Source organism: Akebia trifoliata, chromosome 7, assembly GCF_017979445.1.
Source record: "Akebia trifoliata isolate Shusen 1 chromosome 7, ASM1797944v1, whole genome shotgun sequence".
Lineage (NCBI taxonomy): Eukaryota > Viridiplantae > Streptophyta > Magnoliopsida > Ranunculales > Lardizabalaceae > Akebia > Akebia trifoliata.
The window spans coordinates 462,739-476,990 of NC_141381.1; the positions used below are offsets into that span (position 1 = coordinate 462,739).

At 35.4% G+C, this 14,252-nt stretch overlaps 1 protein-coding gene across 1 annotated transcript; it reads right to left on the reverse strand.

Moving 5' to 3' along the window:
• Positions 1-6,107: 6,107 nt before the first annotated feature.
• Positions 6,108-7,939, reverse strand: LOC147397825 (Eukaryotic aspartyl protease family protein). Its single transcript, XM_086446828.1, has one exon. It carries the CDS (start codon positions 7,791-7,793, stop codon positions 6,339-6,341), a length of 1,455 nt encoding a protein of 484 aa, XP_086302954.1. The 5' UTR covers positions 7,794-7,939; the 3' UTR covers positions 6,108-6,338.
• Between the last annotated feature and the right edge of the window lie 6,313 nt (positions 7,940-14,252).

Consider the following 14,252-nt stretch of genomic DNA (forward strand, 5'->3'; position numbering starts at 1 on the left):
AAGATGATTTTATTAGTGTCATTGGTCCAGATCTTATATATACTATGACCGCCTTAGTTGTACTTGCATCACAATTATGGACAAATTGATTTTTTGGATGTTGTTCAAAGGAGATGGATGAACAAAATGATCTCATTTCATAATCACAACCCCAAGCGATAGTATCAATAAATCATGAATGTATGTTTCATACATCTTTGTAACTTGTAAATAATGATATTTTGGATCTGAATCTTCTTTGTGTGTATTCCAATATTCCAGGAGGTCGAGCAACGTTTGAGATGAAAACGAGTTATTCTTGTGAGTGATTGCGATGGAGAGGGTTAGGGTTAGGAGAGTGTAGAAGAAGAGCTCTTCTTGCGAGTGGTTGCGATGGAAAGGGTTAGGGTTAGGAGATGGAAATCGATTGTAGAGTGGTTGCGATGGAGGGAGAGGGTTATGGTTAGGAGATGAAAATCGATTGTAGAGTGGTTGCAATGGAGAGGGTTGCGCTGTTTATTTGTAAAGATCCAAGCGCTTGAACCATGGTGATCACCTGAATTGTGTCAATGTCCTGAGTTCTTGCGAGTGGTTATTGTAGAGGATAATAATGGTACGTTATTTAGACCGTCCACATGTCCAAGCTGATTAAGTGGTACTTTGAGTAAGCCAGTAAATCTCATCCTGCCCATCAACGAGGTATACCAAGGTAGTAATATCTAGCCTAGCTGGTATGGCAAGACATTGTAAATGGAAAATTGGTCTACTTAGCAGGGCAGGTTTGATACGAAGATCTGCGTAATTTTGGAATACGTCGTATTGAGTTCTGAGATCTTGGAAGAGATCTCCCAAGAATCTTGGACTCAATCTCAGAGACTCATAATTTCGTTTAGGATCCTTGGAATCAGGAGATTCACTATAATCAAATTTTGATTAAGGGGAAAATCCTGATTCGAATGCAAGATCTATAAATAAAAGAATCAATGAAGGAAAATTGATTATAATTTTCTACTTCTTGACTAATGCTTTCTCTGCAACTTTAACTTGAGCGTTGAAGGATTATTGGCAGGTACCACATCGGTGCTTAAAGGTGGGACAAGGGAGCTACTTTAGTTCAGTAGAGAAAAGTCGGTCAAGGTATTATCAAATTCTACCTCTATAGCTACTATGACAAGGGTTAGGAGAGTGAGGGAGAAGACAAGTTCAGGAAAGGGTTAGAGCACAAGAAGGGTGAAGAAGATGAGGTAGTTTTATTGTTTCAGGGTTGTTTATGAGAGAATTAATCTCATGCTCTAAAATAGATCTTGACCATTGGATTTGTAAAGATCTAATGAACAAGAAGATTTGTGTGGATCTTTGTCCCATATTTTGTCATATATATATATATATATATATATATATATATATATATATATGGGTCCCGTTCAGCACCCTAAGCTTTACCACACACTTTAACAAACGTGTTTTGTCTTACATGGGTTAGAAGTTTTGGAATGGGCTGATTTTTGCTGAGGATGATCTCTATGATGAGGAGATCATCCTCACCAAAAATCAGCTCATTCCAAAACTTCTAACCCCATCAAAAATGATTTACAAAAAATGGACGGTCCACGATTTTTCAACGTGTAAACATGGGGCTAAACATTTCGGAATGGGCTGATTTTTGGGGAGGATGATCTTCTAATCATAGAGATCATCCTCAGCAAAAATCAGCCCATTCCAAAACTTATAACCCATGTAGGACAAAAAACGTTTGTTAAAGTGTGTGGTAAAACTTAGGGTGCTGAACATTATATATATATATATATATATATATATATAATATATATATATATATATATATATATATTTGGGTCAGGATCCCTTGACAAAATATGGGACAAAGATCCACACAAATTTATGACGGGGGGAGGAATTTGCAATTTCTAAAAGTTTTAAGTGAGAATTAATCTCATGTTCTAAAATAGATCTTGACCATTGGATTTGTAAAGATCTGACGAACAAGAAGATTTGTGTGGATCTTTGTCCCATATTTTGTCAAGGGATCCTGACCCAAATATATATATATATATATATAGAACAGCGTTCCTAAGACTCATATTGGGACTCACATTGCGACACACCGTTTTGTCTTATATGGGTAAAAATATTTGGAATGGGCTGATTTTTTGTGAGGATGATCTCTATGGTGAGGAGATCATCCTTGCCAAAAATCAGCTCATTATGAAACTTCTAGACCGTCCAATTTTTGTTGAAAAATTATAGACCGTCCAATTTTTGTAAATCAATTTTGATGGGGTTAGAAGTTTTGAAATGGGATGATTTTTTGCGAGGATGATCCCCTCATCACAGAGATCATCCTCACAAAAAATCAGCTCATTCTAAACATTTTTTGCCATATAAGACAAAATGGTGCGTCGCAATGTGAGTCTCAATATGAGTCTTAGGAACGTGACCCATATATATATATATAGGGAAATGTTCAGCACCCTAAGTTTTACCACACACTTTAACAAACGTTTTTTGTCTTACATGGGTTAGAAGTTTTGGAATGAGCTGATTTTTGGTGAGGATGATCTCTATGATTAGAAGATCATCCTCCCCAAAAATCAGCCCATTCCGAAATGTTTAGCCCCATGTTTACATGTTGAAAAATCGTGAACCGTCCATTTTTTGTAAATCAATTTTGATGGGGTTAGAAGTTTTGGAATGAGCTGATTTTTGGTGAGGATGATCTCCTCACCATAGAGATCATCCTCACCAAAAATCAGCTCATTCCGAAACTTCTAACCCATGTAAGACAAAACGCGTTTGTTAAAGTGTGTGGTAAAACTTAGGGTTCCGAACGGGACCCATATATATATATATATATATATATATATATATATATATATATATATATATATGGAGCGGTTCAGCAGCCTTAAAGTTTGCCAAACATTGTGCCAAATATTTTTCAAAACATGGATTAGAAGTTTTGGAATGAGCTGATTTTTTGTGAGGATGATCTCTATGATGAGGAGATCAACCTCGCCAAAAATCAGCCTATTCCAAAACTTCTAACCCCATCAAAAGTGATTTACAAAAATTGGACGGTCCACGATTCTTCAATTTGTAAACTAGGGTTAGAAATTTCAAAATGAGCTGATTTTTGGAGAGGATGATCTCCTCATCATAGAGATCATCATCACAAAAAATCAGCTCATTCCAAAACTTTTAACCCATGTTTGGCAAACTTTAAGGCTGCTGAACCACTTTCATATATATATTTGGATGTTAGCATTCTGTAACACATATTTTTTCAAATAATACCCCTTCTGTTGTCTTTTAGTGAAAAAGATAAAGGTAACAGAACAACAATTATGACAAAAACTATGACAATGATTTTTTGTCTTATATGACTTAGAAATTTAAAAATGGGATTAATTTTTAGTGAGAATCTCCTCATCATAGTTATCATCTTCATAAAAAATCAATTCATTCTGAAACTTCTAATCCCATCAAAAGTGATTTATAAAAATAAATAAATGATTCACAATTGCTTCAACTTGTAAACTGAGGTTAAATTTTTTAAAAATCGACCCATTTCGAAACTTCTAACCCTATTAAAAGTGATTTACTATTCTCTAATTTAATTAAGTGATCTATTATTATAAGTAAAAGTTGATGCGCCAATATAAGTTCTCTAACCTTACCTTACCCTACCTTAACCGCATCACATCAATGATTGAGGCTGTCCCTGATGCGTGGACACACCACCACGTGATTTTCGATTATGGTCAATAAAAGTAGATTGTGGTGGGCCCATTATCCCACGCACGAAGGAGGTTTGTCCTATGGTTTGGCGGGAAGCCAAGAAAATGCAGCGTGAGAGAGAAAGAGAAAGAGAAATCTGAAAGGCTGGTAGGGGGTAGGGGGTAGGGGGGTGGGGTAGGCCCTACCATCTCTCACAGTAACACACTTAATTACTGATCAGTCCCCTTTACTTGATCTCTGTAAAAACCTTTCGGTTTGGTCCCACAAAGAAAGGACACACCAGCGTCTCCTCCAAACAGAGGGCCTTTGAACAACTTTCCTAATTACTAAAATGCCCTTCCTGTTTATAAGATCAAAATTCACTTTTTTACTTCTTTTGAGGTGGAAAAAGGACAGTTTAGGCATATCCCACTCCTGATTTTGACAATCCAACACTAGAACCCTTTAGATTTCATGGAAAAAAAACTCAGATTTAAAAAAAATCTTCTAGACTTGATCCAAGGTTTTGATAATGGATGGCTATTGAATTTTTACCTAACTCCCAAATTTAAATTTGAAATTCAATGGCGAAAAATAATTTCTTCTTATTTTGAAATTTATTTTTTCAAAGTTCGTAAAATTTTCTCTTTAAGCATTAGATCATAGTTTTGGAGGCCACAAGTTGAGCCCAAAGACCCTTAGTTAGGGTGAAATCCTTACAATCTTAGTAAGGCTAGTCAGGCAAAAAAATAATACAAATAAAATCATGGTTTCAACCTTGATTTATTTGGCAAATTCATAAAGTAAAATTTTTATTTATTTTCTCCTTGTTGATTTAAAAGATGAAACAATAGAGAACATCGAACAATTAATTATATAATATGGAGAAGAAGTGGAGATCTTGGAATCAAAGCCAAATGAAGATAAAGGAATTCGGGGAAATTTATGGGTGTGTTACTTTTCATGAGATTGAAGGTTCATTTTATGTTACCTTTTAACGATGACCGCTATAAGGTGTTTGTCATCAATTTGAAAACACATATTCACCCAAAGAGAGAGGTCTAAATTATCCCATATAAAAAATAAAAATAAAAATAAAAAATAAAAAAATTGCAAGTGGAAGGAGTATGTTTTAAAATTTGTTAATTACGAGCAATACTTGAACTTTTATTCTTCTATGGAAGACTAAAAGAATATGATAAAAAAGCCCTCTTCTTGAAACTTAAATAATAATAATAATAATAAATCTTGATTTTTCTCCTCAAAAAAAGTATCCTCAACCTCTAGGTTAAATTTTGACCCTCATCTTAAACCCTAATTTTATCTCCCCTGACTTTCAAATATCAAGAACAAGATTGGATTTTTTGGTAGAAAAATCAAGGATTTTCATAATTTTTTTATTTGTTTGCCTTCCATTGTGGACCAAAGTCAAAGGATATATATGTATATATATATGTCATGAGCTTGAAAATACTAAGGGATATGTAATGTTGAGGGTTTTTTGTCCTTAAATCATGATTGTGATTCACTTATGAGATCCAAACACTATACTCAATGATGGCCATTAGTGCTTTATTGAGCATTGTTAGGGCTATGGGTGTTAAGATATGGCTGACAACCCAAAAGAAAGTTGATGTATATCCCCTCAATGATCCTAATTCCTAAGCATACTGCTTCTTTGTCTTTGTTGATTCCCCTCCTTTTTTTCAAGTTCGAACCAATTACTTTTTTTGTGGGCCTTTAAAGGTTTTTCAAGAAAAACTAGGAGGAGAATGAGTTGGACAAATAGTTCCCATCATCATTATTAACTAAACCATCTACATTTAGAAAATGACTACTCCTACCCATTTTTCTATGCAATTCTATTATGAGCTTTAAAGGACTAGAAACCAATTCATGTTCAACTCTCCTATCTTCAAAAGAGCCAAAAGCAATTACCTTTGTAAAAGTTATTATTTGATTGAATCCCTACTTTGGTTACATCAAAAGGTAGACCAGACCACCCATGGCCATGAGTGATAGTTTCACATGTCCACCATGGTGTGGTGGCTCCCTTTCTCATGATTCTAACACTATACAACTTGCTACAACTTGATTGAGAGAGAGAGAGAGAGAGAGAGAGAGTTGGGCAATGAGAAATGTGGTGTCAGGATACACCCACCAACCAACATAGACCATTAACCAGAAGAGTTAAAGTGATCTCTTGGATGCTCTCATGTCACATATTCAAAGGGTACTTTAGACTTTCTAGCTTTCTTGTGGGGAATCTTGATTGTCTTGAGATTTCTTTTTGGGATCTCTCTCTCTCTCTCTCTGTCTGTCTCTCTCTCTCTCTCTCTCACTGTGTGTGTGTGTGTGTTTCTTGATTAAAATTACATTATTAGGATACAAGCTTTTACAACACACAATTCTCATAGAAAAGCATACTTTAGTCTAATACAGTAAGAGAATTAATAAAAATACCAATATTCACATGCTCACTTCTAATTCTATATATATTACTAATTACCCTCTTTAATTAATTGCATTAATCTCAATCACACCCACTACCAAGAACCAATACTACTAACTATAACTAAGACCAACAAAATTCACAAATTCCTTTTTTTTTTTTATACATTAATTTAGCAAGTGTTGGGCCCAAAGCCCACAAACCCATTTGCTCCATCAAAGGAAATCTGAATTCCTTCTTGCTGAATATTCCCAATAATGGATATCCCTGAAGATGGAGCAAAAGCAAAACAAAATGTCCCCATTTGATCCACCGGAATCAGAAAGTTATTTGCCGGAAGTGTCAGTATCGGCCCATTCAAAAAATAAAACGATACCGTTGGCACCCGCACTTCAGTAAGTCCAAAAAGATTGTAACATGTATCAAAGATCGATACCCCCGAGGCTCGAGGAAGGCCCGTAGTGCCGGCAATGAAGGCATCACGGAATGCCTTGTAAGCTGGCAATGGAAGCCTAGTAACCGCAGTCCCGGTATCCATTACCACTCCCCCATCTCCTGATTCCGATAGCCGAAACACATCTTCATCAACGAGAACACGTGTACCCCCCACGCCGAGGCCTGCTAGGGCAACGTAGTAGAAACTTGGTGCTCGTGGGTTACGAAGAAGCGGAACCCATACTGCACCTATCGGCACCGCATCGCGCCCAAAAACTAATGAGCCACGTGAAGCTGTCCCACGACTCACTAAGCAATAACTGAATGCACCACCGGTCTGACCACCAAGTTGCCCAATAAACGACATCGAGCCACCACCTAGGCCCAATAAGCCTGCAGCCCCCACGAACATACCACGGTTCCTATGACCACACCCGATGGCCACATTTTGGACTGTGGTTCGACCAAAAGTAATAGTTTCAAGGGCTAATGTCCCCTTTGTGTACGACCCATCACCGTATGCGACCTCGTACCTACACCTACCAGAACCACAGCCGGCGTTCTCTAGACGGTCACAAACGGTAGAGCTGCAAGACACACCGGCGAACGAAGCAGAGTCCGCTGGGTCGAATACTGGGTCGGATTGTTTGTAACACTGATTACATGGTTGGCATTGCACCCATACTATATCACTTCCAGAATCAATCACCATGAATTGATCCCTTGGGGGACTTCCAACACCTATCCGTACAAAATATTCTCCACTCCCTTGGTCCATACCTGAAACTACTTCTGACCCAAATTCCTCCACGTCATAACTAACTCCACCACCACCACTAGTAGTGGTGGTCAGGCGGCGAGTAAGGCTAGCGACTCTTATGACGTCTCTTTTCAACCGCTCTTTGAGACTTCGTTGGGGATCGGAATAATTTCCCATTGATATTACATCCCTGTGAACTAAATTCAGTTTCCACTTCCCCTTAGCTTCACCTTCATCATTTTTCGATAATTCTCGATAACCCATTACCCCGGAAGGTCGGGATTTCATTTTAGCGATTGTTTCTCGTACGTTCAAATCCTGAAAGTTGACGGAAGACGTTGTGGAGAGGGAAGAAGTGGTGGTGGTGGCGGCACCACCTAGGAGGTGTACATGTAGCACCACCACCATGACTAGAGCTTTTAAGGGTACCATTGTTTTGTTTTGGTCTTAAGTTTGGACTTGTGGTGAGGGTGGGAGAGGGGGATTTATTTGTGTTAGGTTTTGAGATGTGGGGGAGAGGAAAATAATTGAGTGATGGGTTCTGTTTGTTTTTATATTTTTGTTTTAGAGGTTTTGGTTGAGAGGAAGTGTTGTGTGCTCCTTTTTATTGATGAGTTTTTCTTTATTATTTTTCTCTCTCTTTTTTGAGTGTTTGCCAACTTTCTTGGTCTGTTCCATAGTAAAGACAAGCACTCTTTCTTCACGCTAATTAGCTGCTTGTGAAGTGTATGTTGCCTTTGAGAGAAGTGGAGGCTTCAGGTGAAGAGAATAATGTATTATATATAATACCAACATATAAAATTCAAATTTAGTAGTAGGCTTTTACATTCAATTCTTATAAATTTGTTTTAGGTTTATTTAATTGAGATGTTAGAAAAATAATCTTCTTTTTTTCTTTAAGCAAACCCAAAAGATACATCTTTTTAATTAGTTCAAGGGGCAGATTGCCCTCCTCTAGCTTTTACACAAATCCATAATAATTACTAGAAAATATGAATGCATGTGTGCATGAATGTGCGTGTGTGGGGCATGTTTTCAATTCCATAGGAAGTCCCTGATTCAATTATCCCTTCAAAAAAGATATGTAGAAAACCTGAATAATTACATCAGATTGAGAGCCTATTTATAAGAGTATGTATTGTATGTAAAATTATTACCATTACTAGTGGCAAGCCAAGCCTTGATAAGAGTAGGTCAAGTGTTCAAAACCCCACGAAACTATGAATTTCTTGGGGCCGCCCGCCAAAGTCAGCTCAACCTGTTGCACGTATGGCTTTCCGAAGGGCGGTTCAAGTGACCACGGGATTAGTCCTACCCGAAGGGTGGGGATACCCACGATATCAAAAAAAAAAAAAAAGGATTTCTCTAAACTTTATAGGAGAATTTATAAATTGTACTTATTGTCTAAAGTTAATTTGGTGATGACTTATTTTTTAAGTACTTGGAGCCATATAGGGAACATGGTTTTAAAAACTGTTGTCTATACGTCCTCAACCACCCCCCACACGCCCCTGCCCCTGCCCCTGCCCCTGCCTCAAGTTCACTAGCTCGTTTGAGTCACCTCATATCGATGAGACAAACTGTTTTAATTGGCTTGAAATTAGTTTATATATATATATATATATATATATATATATATATATATATATATATATATATATATATAGAGAGAGAGAGAGAGAGAGAGAGAGAGAGAGAGAGAGAGAGAGAATTGTATTTAAATAAGGAAAATGTTGGAATGACACAAATGGAGACGCAAAGGTGACAAAAATGATGTGGTGCCGTGCACATAACCGTAGATGCATTTTTACTTGTATCTCGCGGAAAAGCATCTATGCTAATGTGCGTAACACCTCATCATTGTCACCTTTGTGTCTCTGTTTGTGTCACTCCAGCATGACTCTTTAAATAATTACAATCTTATTCTTATCATAAAAGTTGATTAGTAGATGCTCAGTCAAAAAAATATATATATATATTTTACATAGATGATGATCATTTTAATCATTCAAAAATTAATTATTTGTATAAAAAATAACAAATCCAGTCAACTGAACCTGACTGGTAGTTATCTTACACCTAGAGTGAGTCAATGTCATAGATGAGACCATCGAGTTCTAAAACTATTTTCATGGGGCAGGACATGACAGACCACAAGTTTTTGGAAGGTATAATCATGGCCATTCAAGTTGGTTAGTGTAAAAACACATCAATCAAAAGTCAAAAAAAAGGGGAAAAATAGAAGGGTGAGATCACAAATAAGTTGACTTTGTCAAAAAAAAATTATATTAAATAAGTTATAAAAACTATAGAGATTTTATTTCCACGCCAACGTTTCCTAATGCCACCCCAATTCATATGTAAATCACTAAACAATTTACACACATCTTGGGGTTGGCTTTAACAAAAGTTTGTGTGGCAATAGTTCTCTACAACTAAAAGATTGGTTGATGATTCTGTTTTTGGTTACTCAGAATAAGATAATGGAAAACTGATTACCAAAATTCAAAATCACATTTAGTTACATGGTTTATAGAAATCGATTTCAAAAAGTAGAATCATAATCAGCTTTTGCTAAGCCCAGTTCTTTAGGGATAATAGGTAATATTATTATTTCCTTGGGGCCACCCACGAGAGCGTTCCCTTAGTTACCTGGTGTGTGTGATGTGCGGGTGTTGCACATGCCTAGGTAGGGTCCCATATGCCTTGGTTCCAACTCCAACCTTGGCTCATCCGATCCCCCTAGTCGGACGTAAGTCCAAACACCCCCGTTATCAAAAAAAAAGGTAATATTATTATTACATACTTAGTTGTGAAAAATGACTTTAGCTTTAAAAAAATGAGAAGAAAGAAATAGAAAATCATAAGAAATGGAATCCACCTTGTTTTTTATTTTATTTTGACCAATTCTTATTCCAATATGAGAGAATTGATTTTATCATTTCAACCATACATATAGGAATCTAGAATCAGATTTTAGACTGAAACAAACGACGCTAAGTTTACATCTTTGACCTAAATTATAATTTTTTGGCTTTTAGAAAAATATAACATATAACTAGTGTTGTCAATGAATTGGGCTCATGTAGAGTTGGTATCATTGCCTACAAATTTAATTATTAGGCCTCAACCCAATTCCGATAGGTCGGATCTTTCATTTTAAGTCCTAGACCTCATCTAATACAATATGCTTTGTCCCAAATACAATCTAATAAACTATGAAAAAACAATATTTTTGGATTGATCCTAATTCAATCCAATTTTATAAATTATATGTGAAAATAATATACATTTGTTATGATGCCATTCATTACCAAAGTAACCCAAAAAAAAAAAATATTTAATTTAAATTACTTAAATGCTCATAGTATTTATTATGTAAACAAATATTCATTGTGTAAAAGACCAATACACCATTATCTTCTTCACTAAAAGACAAAACGAGAAGGAATATTATTGGGGAAAAAGTGTTGGACAATGCTAACATCCCTTGAAGTATTGTACTTTAGCATTTCTCATATATATATATATATATATATATATATATATATATATATTCATAATTTATATATTTTCAAAATTCAAATACATCATAAGATCATGTCCCAATTAGATCGGGACATGTTTGATCCAAAACCGATCTCTTAAGTTATCAAGTAGGGATCTTATTGGTTTGGATCCTCAACAAAACCCAAATCCTTGATTCAAATGTAGTTATCTATTCGAAATGGATCAGGTTTTAGATCTCTCCAAATCATTGACAGCCCTATTTGAGTGTCAAGGGGTGTGCCCCCATGTTTTCACTTTGTATACATCATAACCCATTGCTCTTGGCACAATTATAATTTTTTGTCTTGTTGGTGGGTATGTTATCTTAGTATTTTATGGGGATATATCATGTAGAAAGGTATGTTTCTTTTGTTTATTTCATCACAAAGCTCATGCTCATACTTAAAAAATAATTACCACCTTTTTATCTTAATGAGTGGAAGAATTAGTTAAAAAGTTTAGATTGCCAAATCTGATATACTAACCTCATATTAATGGCAGATAGTTCTTTCTAAGCGCAATTAGAATTTGAAATGCACATGCTCCATCCTTGTAATGTTTACTTTACATATATAAAAAAAAGAATGGTCAGGTCACGTTAATTGGTTGTCGATTTAAAAACATTTCCATTGTTTCACTCGAATAGACATACTGGAATGGAGGAACAAGATTTGGTTCAATCAATCCCTGATATTTTGGGATAAGAATTTGATAATAATGATAAACTACATGACATCATGAATAGTAAAAGCGAGTCTAGTGTTACAAAGAGTTTGCTTCCTTTGGATTCATATTTTTCAAAGGATTTAAAACATCAAATATTTATACACGTTAATGGGACATCGACAAGTGACAACTATTTTTACATCTCTCAAAAGTCATCCATTTTACAAGATCCAAGAGCATCTAACGGTGTTGTAGAAAACATTGAAAAAATGGACAGTATCCAGGTGGTTCTGTAAAAATAGTTGTTAATTCTAGATGTCCCTCGAATATATATATATATATATGGGTCCCGTTCGCCACCCTTAGTTTTACCACACACTTTAACAAACGCGTTTTGTCTTACATGGGTTAGAAGTTTCGGAATGAGCTGATTTTTGGTGAGGATGATCTCTATGGTGAGGAGATCATCCTCACCAAAAATCAGCTCATTCCAAAACTTCTAACCCCATCAAAATTGATTTACAAAAAATGGATGGTCCACAATTTTTCAACGTGTAAACATGGGGCTAAACATTTCAGAATGGGCTGATTTTTGGGGAGGATGATCTTCTAATCATAGAGATCATCCTCACCAAAAATCAGCTCATTTCAAAACTTCTAACCCATGTAGGACAAAAAACGTTTGTTAAAGTGTGTGGTAAAACTTAGGGTGCTGAACATTTCCCATATATATATATATATATATATATATATATATATATATATATATATATATATAGGGGGCCGTTCAATGGCCAACTTTTTAACAAACTTTTTGGCAAAACATTTTTCAAAACATGGGTTAGAGGTTTTGGAATGGGCTGATTTTTGGTGAGGATGATCTCTACGGTGAGGAGATCATCATCACCAAAAATCAGCCCATTCCAAAACCTCTAACCCATGTTTTGAAAAATGTTTTGCCAAAAAGTTTGCTAAAATGTTTGCCCTTGAACGCTACTCATATATATATATATATATATATATATATATATATATATATAAATTTTTATTTGAACATGCTTAAAGGTAAATTATGCTCATGGATGAGTCTTAAATTTAATAAATTGCACTTGAAGATGATATTCGAGGTTAGTTCATTGCATCTTGGGATCTTATGCATTCACTGGGCTTACAAGTTGATCATTGTGTTGGGATGAACAAAGATTTAAAGACACTGTTTGTGGCTCGAACTTGATTTGTTGTACTCGAATTCTCAAAGTTTGGTGTCCAACTCCAATAGTAACCACATGTGTTCATGGTTTCAAAACTTGTCCCCAGATTGAGACATATCGTTCAAATCGTCTCGATATCAACCTAACTATGAGACGGTCAAACAAGTCAATTATCAGACGAGATTTAAAACCCTACATTCATTTTTTTCATTGTTGAACAAAATGTCTCAAACATATCGGAAAATTTGTTTGAGATGACTTGGTCTCACTCACAAACAAGACGAGACGTCAAAACGAGTTTTAAAACCATGCATGTGTTAGCAGCCTTTGCGATGCCATATTAAACACCAAGCAAAAAAATGGCATCTTAGCTTTTCTCTAAGTTAATTAAAATAACTTATAAAAGAATAGTGAAAATATCTGCACAAAAAAATATATTTTAAAAGCTAAATTATTAAATTTGGGAAGACTAATCCTACTTGGTGCTTTAGAAATTTCTGTTTTTAGGAAGTATATAGTTTTAGATATATAAAAATTTATCTGCGAGTGGTTGGAGGCTGAAGGGGATGAATAAAACAAAATATGGTATAATGTGTGAAATAAATATATGTTGGTGGAGGTAAATAGGACAAAAGACGAATCAAAGTTGATGTATAAGTAGAAAATTAAGAGAGGAAAAAAAGCTGAGAGTGGGGATGTGTCATTTTCCCAATAATTGATGCATTATGAGCACTTAAAAGTTGAAGTTATTTAAAATAATAATTTTATTAAAAAATAGTAGAACATTGTGGGTAGGTTTTCCTGGAGGGACATTCCAATTTCCAAACACCCTCTAAGAGATGGGCCTTCTTACATGTGTTTCACCACTTCATCTTATTTCAATTTGCAAGAGCAGAGTTGGGATTTTGTCGATGTGGGGGTAATAGTGGTAGATTTTTTTTTTTCGGTTGTTATTATAAGTCGTAATAATATAAAATTCTTATAATTTTAAACGGTCTTATCGGGGTAATTACCCTCACTTTAAATCTGTCTGTCTACTTGATATATTTGATAACCACTTGCCAACTTTATCTCTTTTTTCAATGACATGAGATGTTCCCAACCCAACCCCTTTTGGAAATAGAATGAATCCATTCAAATACATCCAAGCACCACAAATTGGCATATCTCTGGAGTAGACATGAGTGATTACTTGCCAACTCTATCTCTCGAAAAAATGAAATATTTATTTTAGCAATTGGAGTGGAATAAATACAATAATAACATGATGTAGACATATTGGTGTAGGTAAATGGGCTAGTTCGTAAGTCCTTTATTAGGTGGAGAGCCTCGATTCACCAAGTTAGCTCTCTTAGCAAGAAAACCCTTGCCCAAGGGGATACATATTTTAAAATGCCACTCGAGAAAACCTTTTCATAAAGCTTTATTTCTCGGGGTACTTAGATGCTCCCATGGTTTGCAAGAA

What these genes read in the sequence shown, in the direction of transcription:
- LOC147397825 (XM_086446828.1), bottom strand. Translation starts at nt 7,793, where the DNA reads ATGGTACCCTTAAAAGCTCTAGTCATGGTGGTGGTGCTACATGTACAC.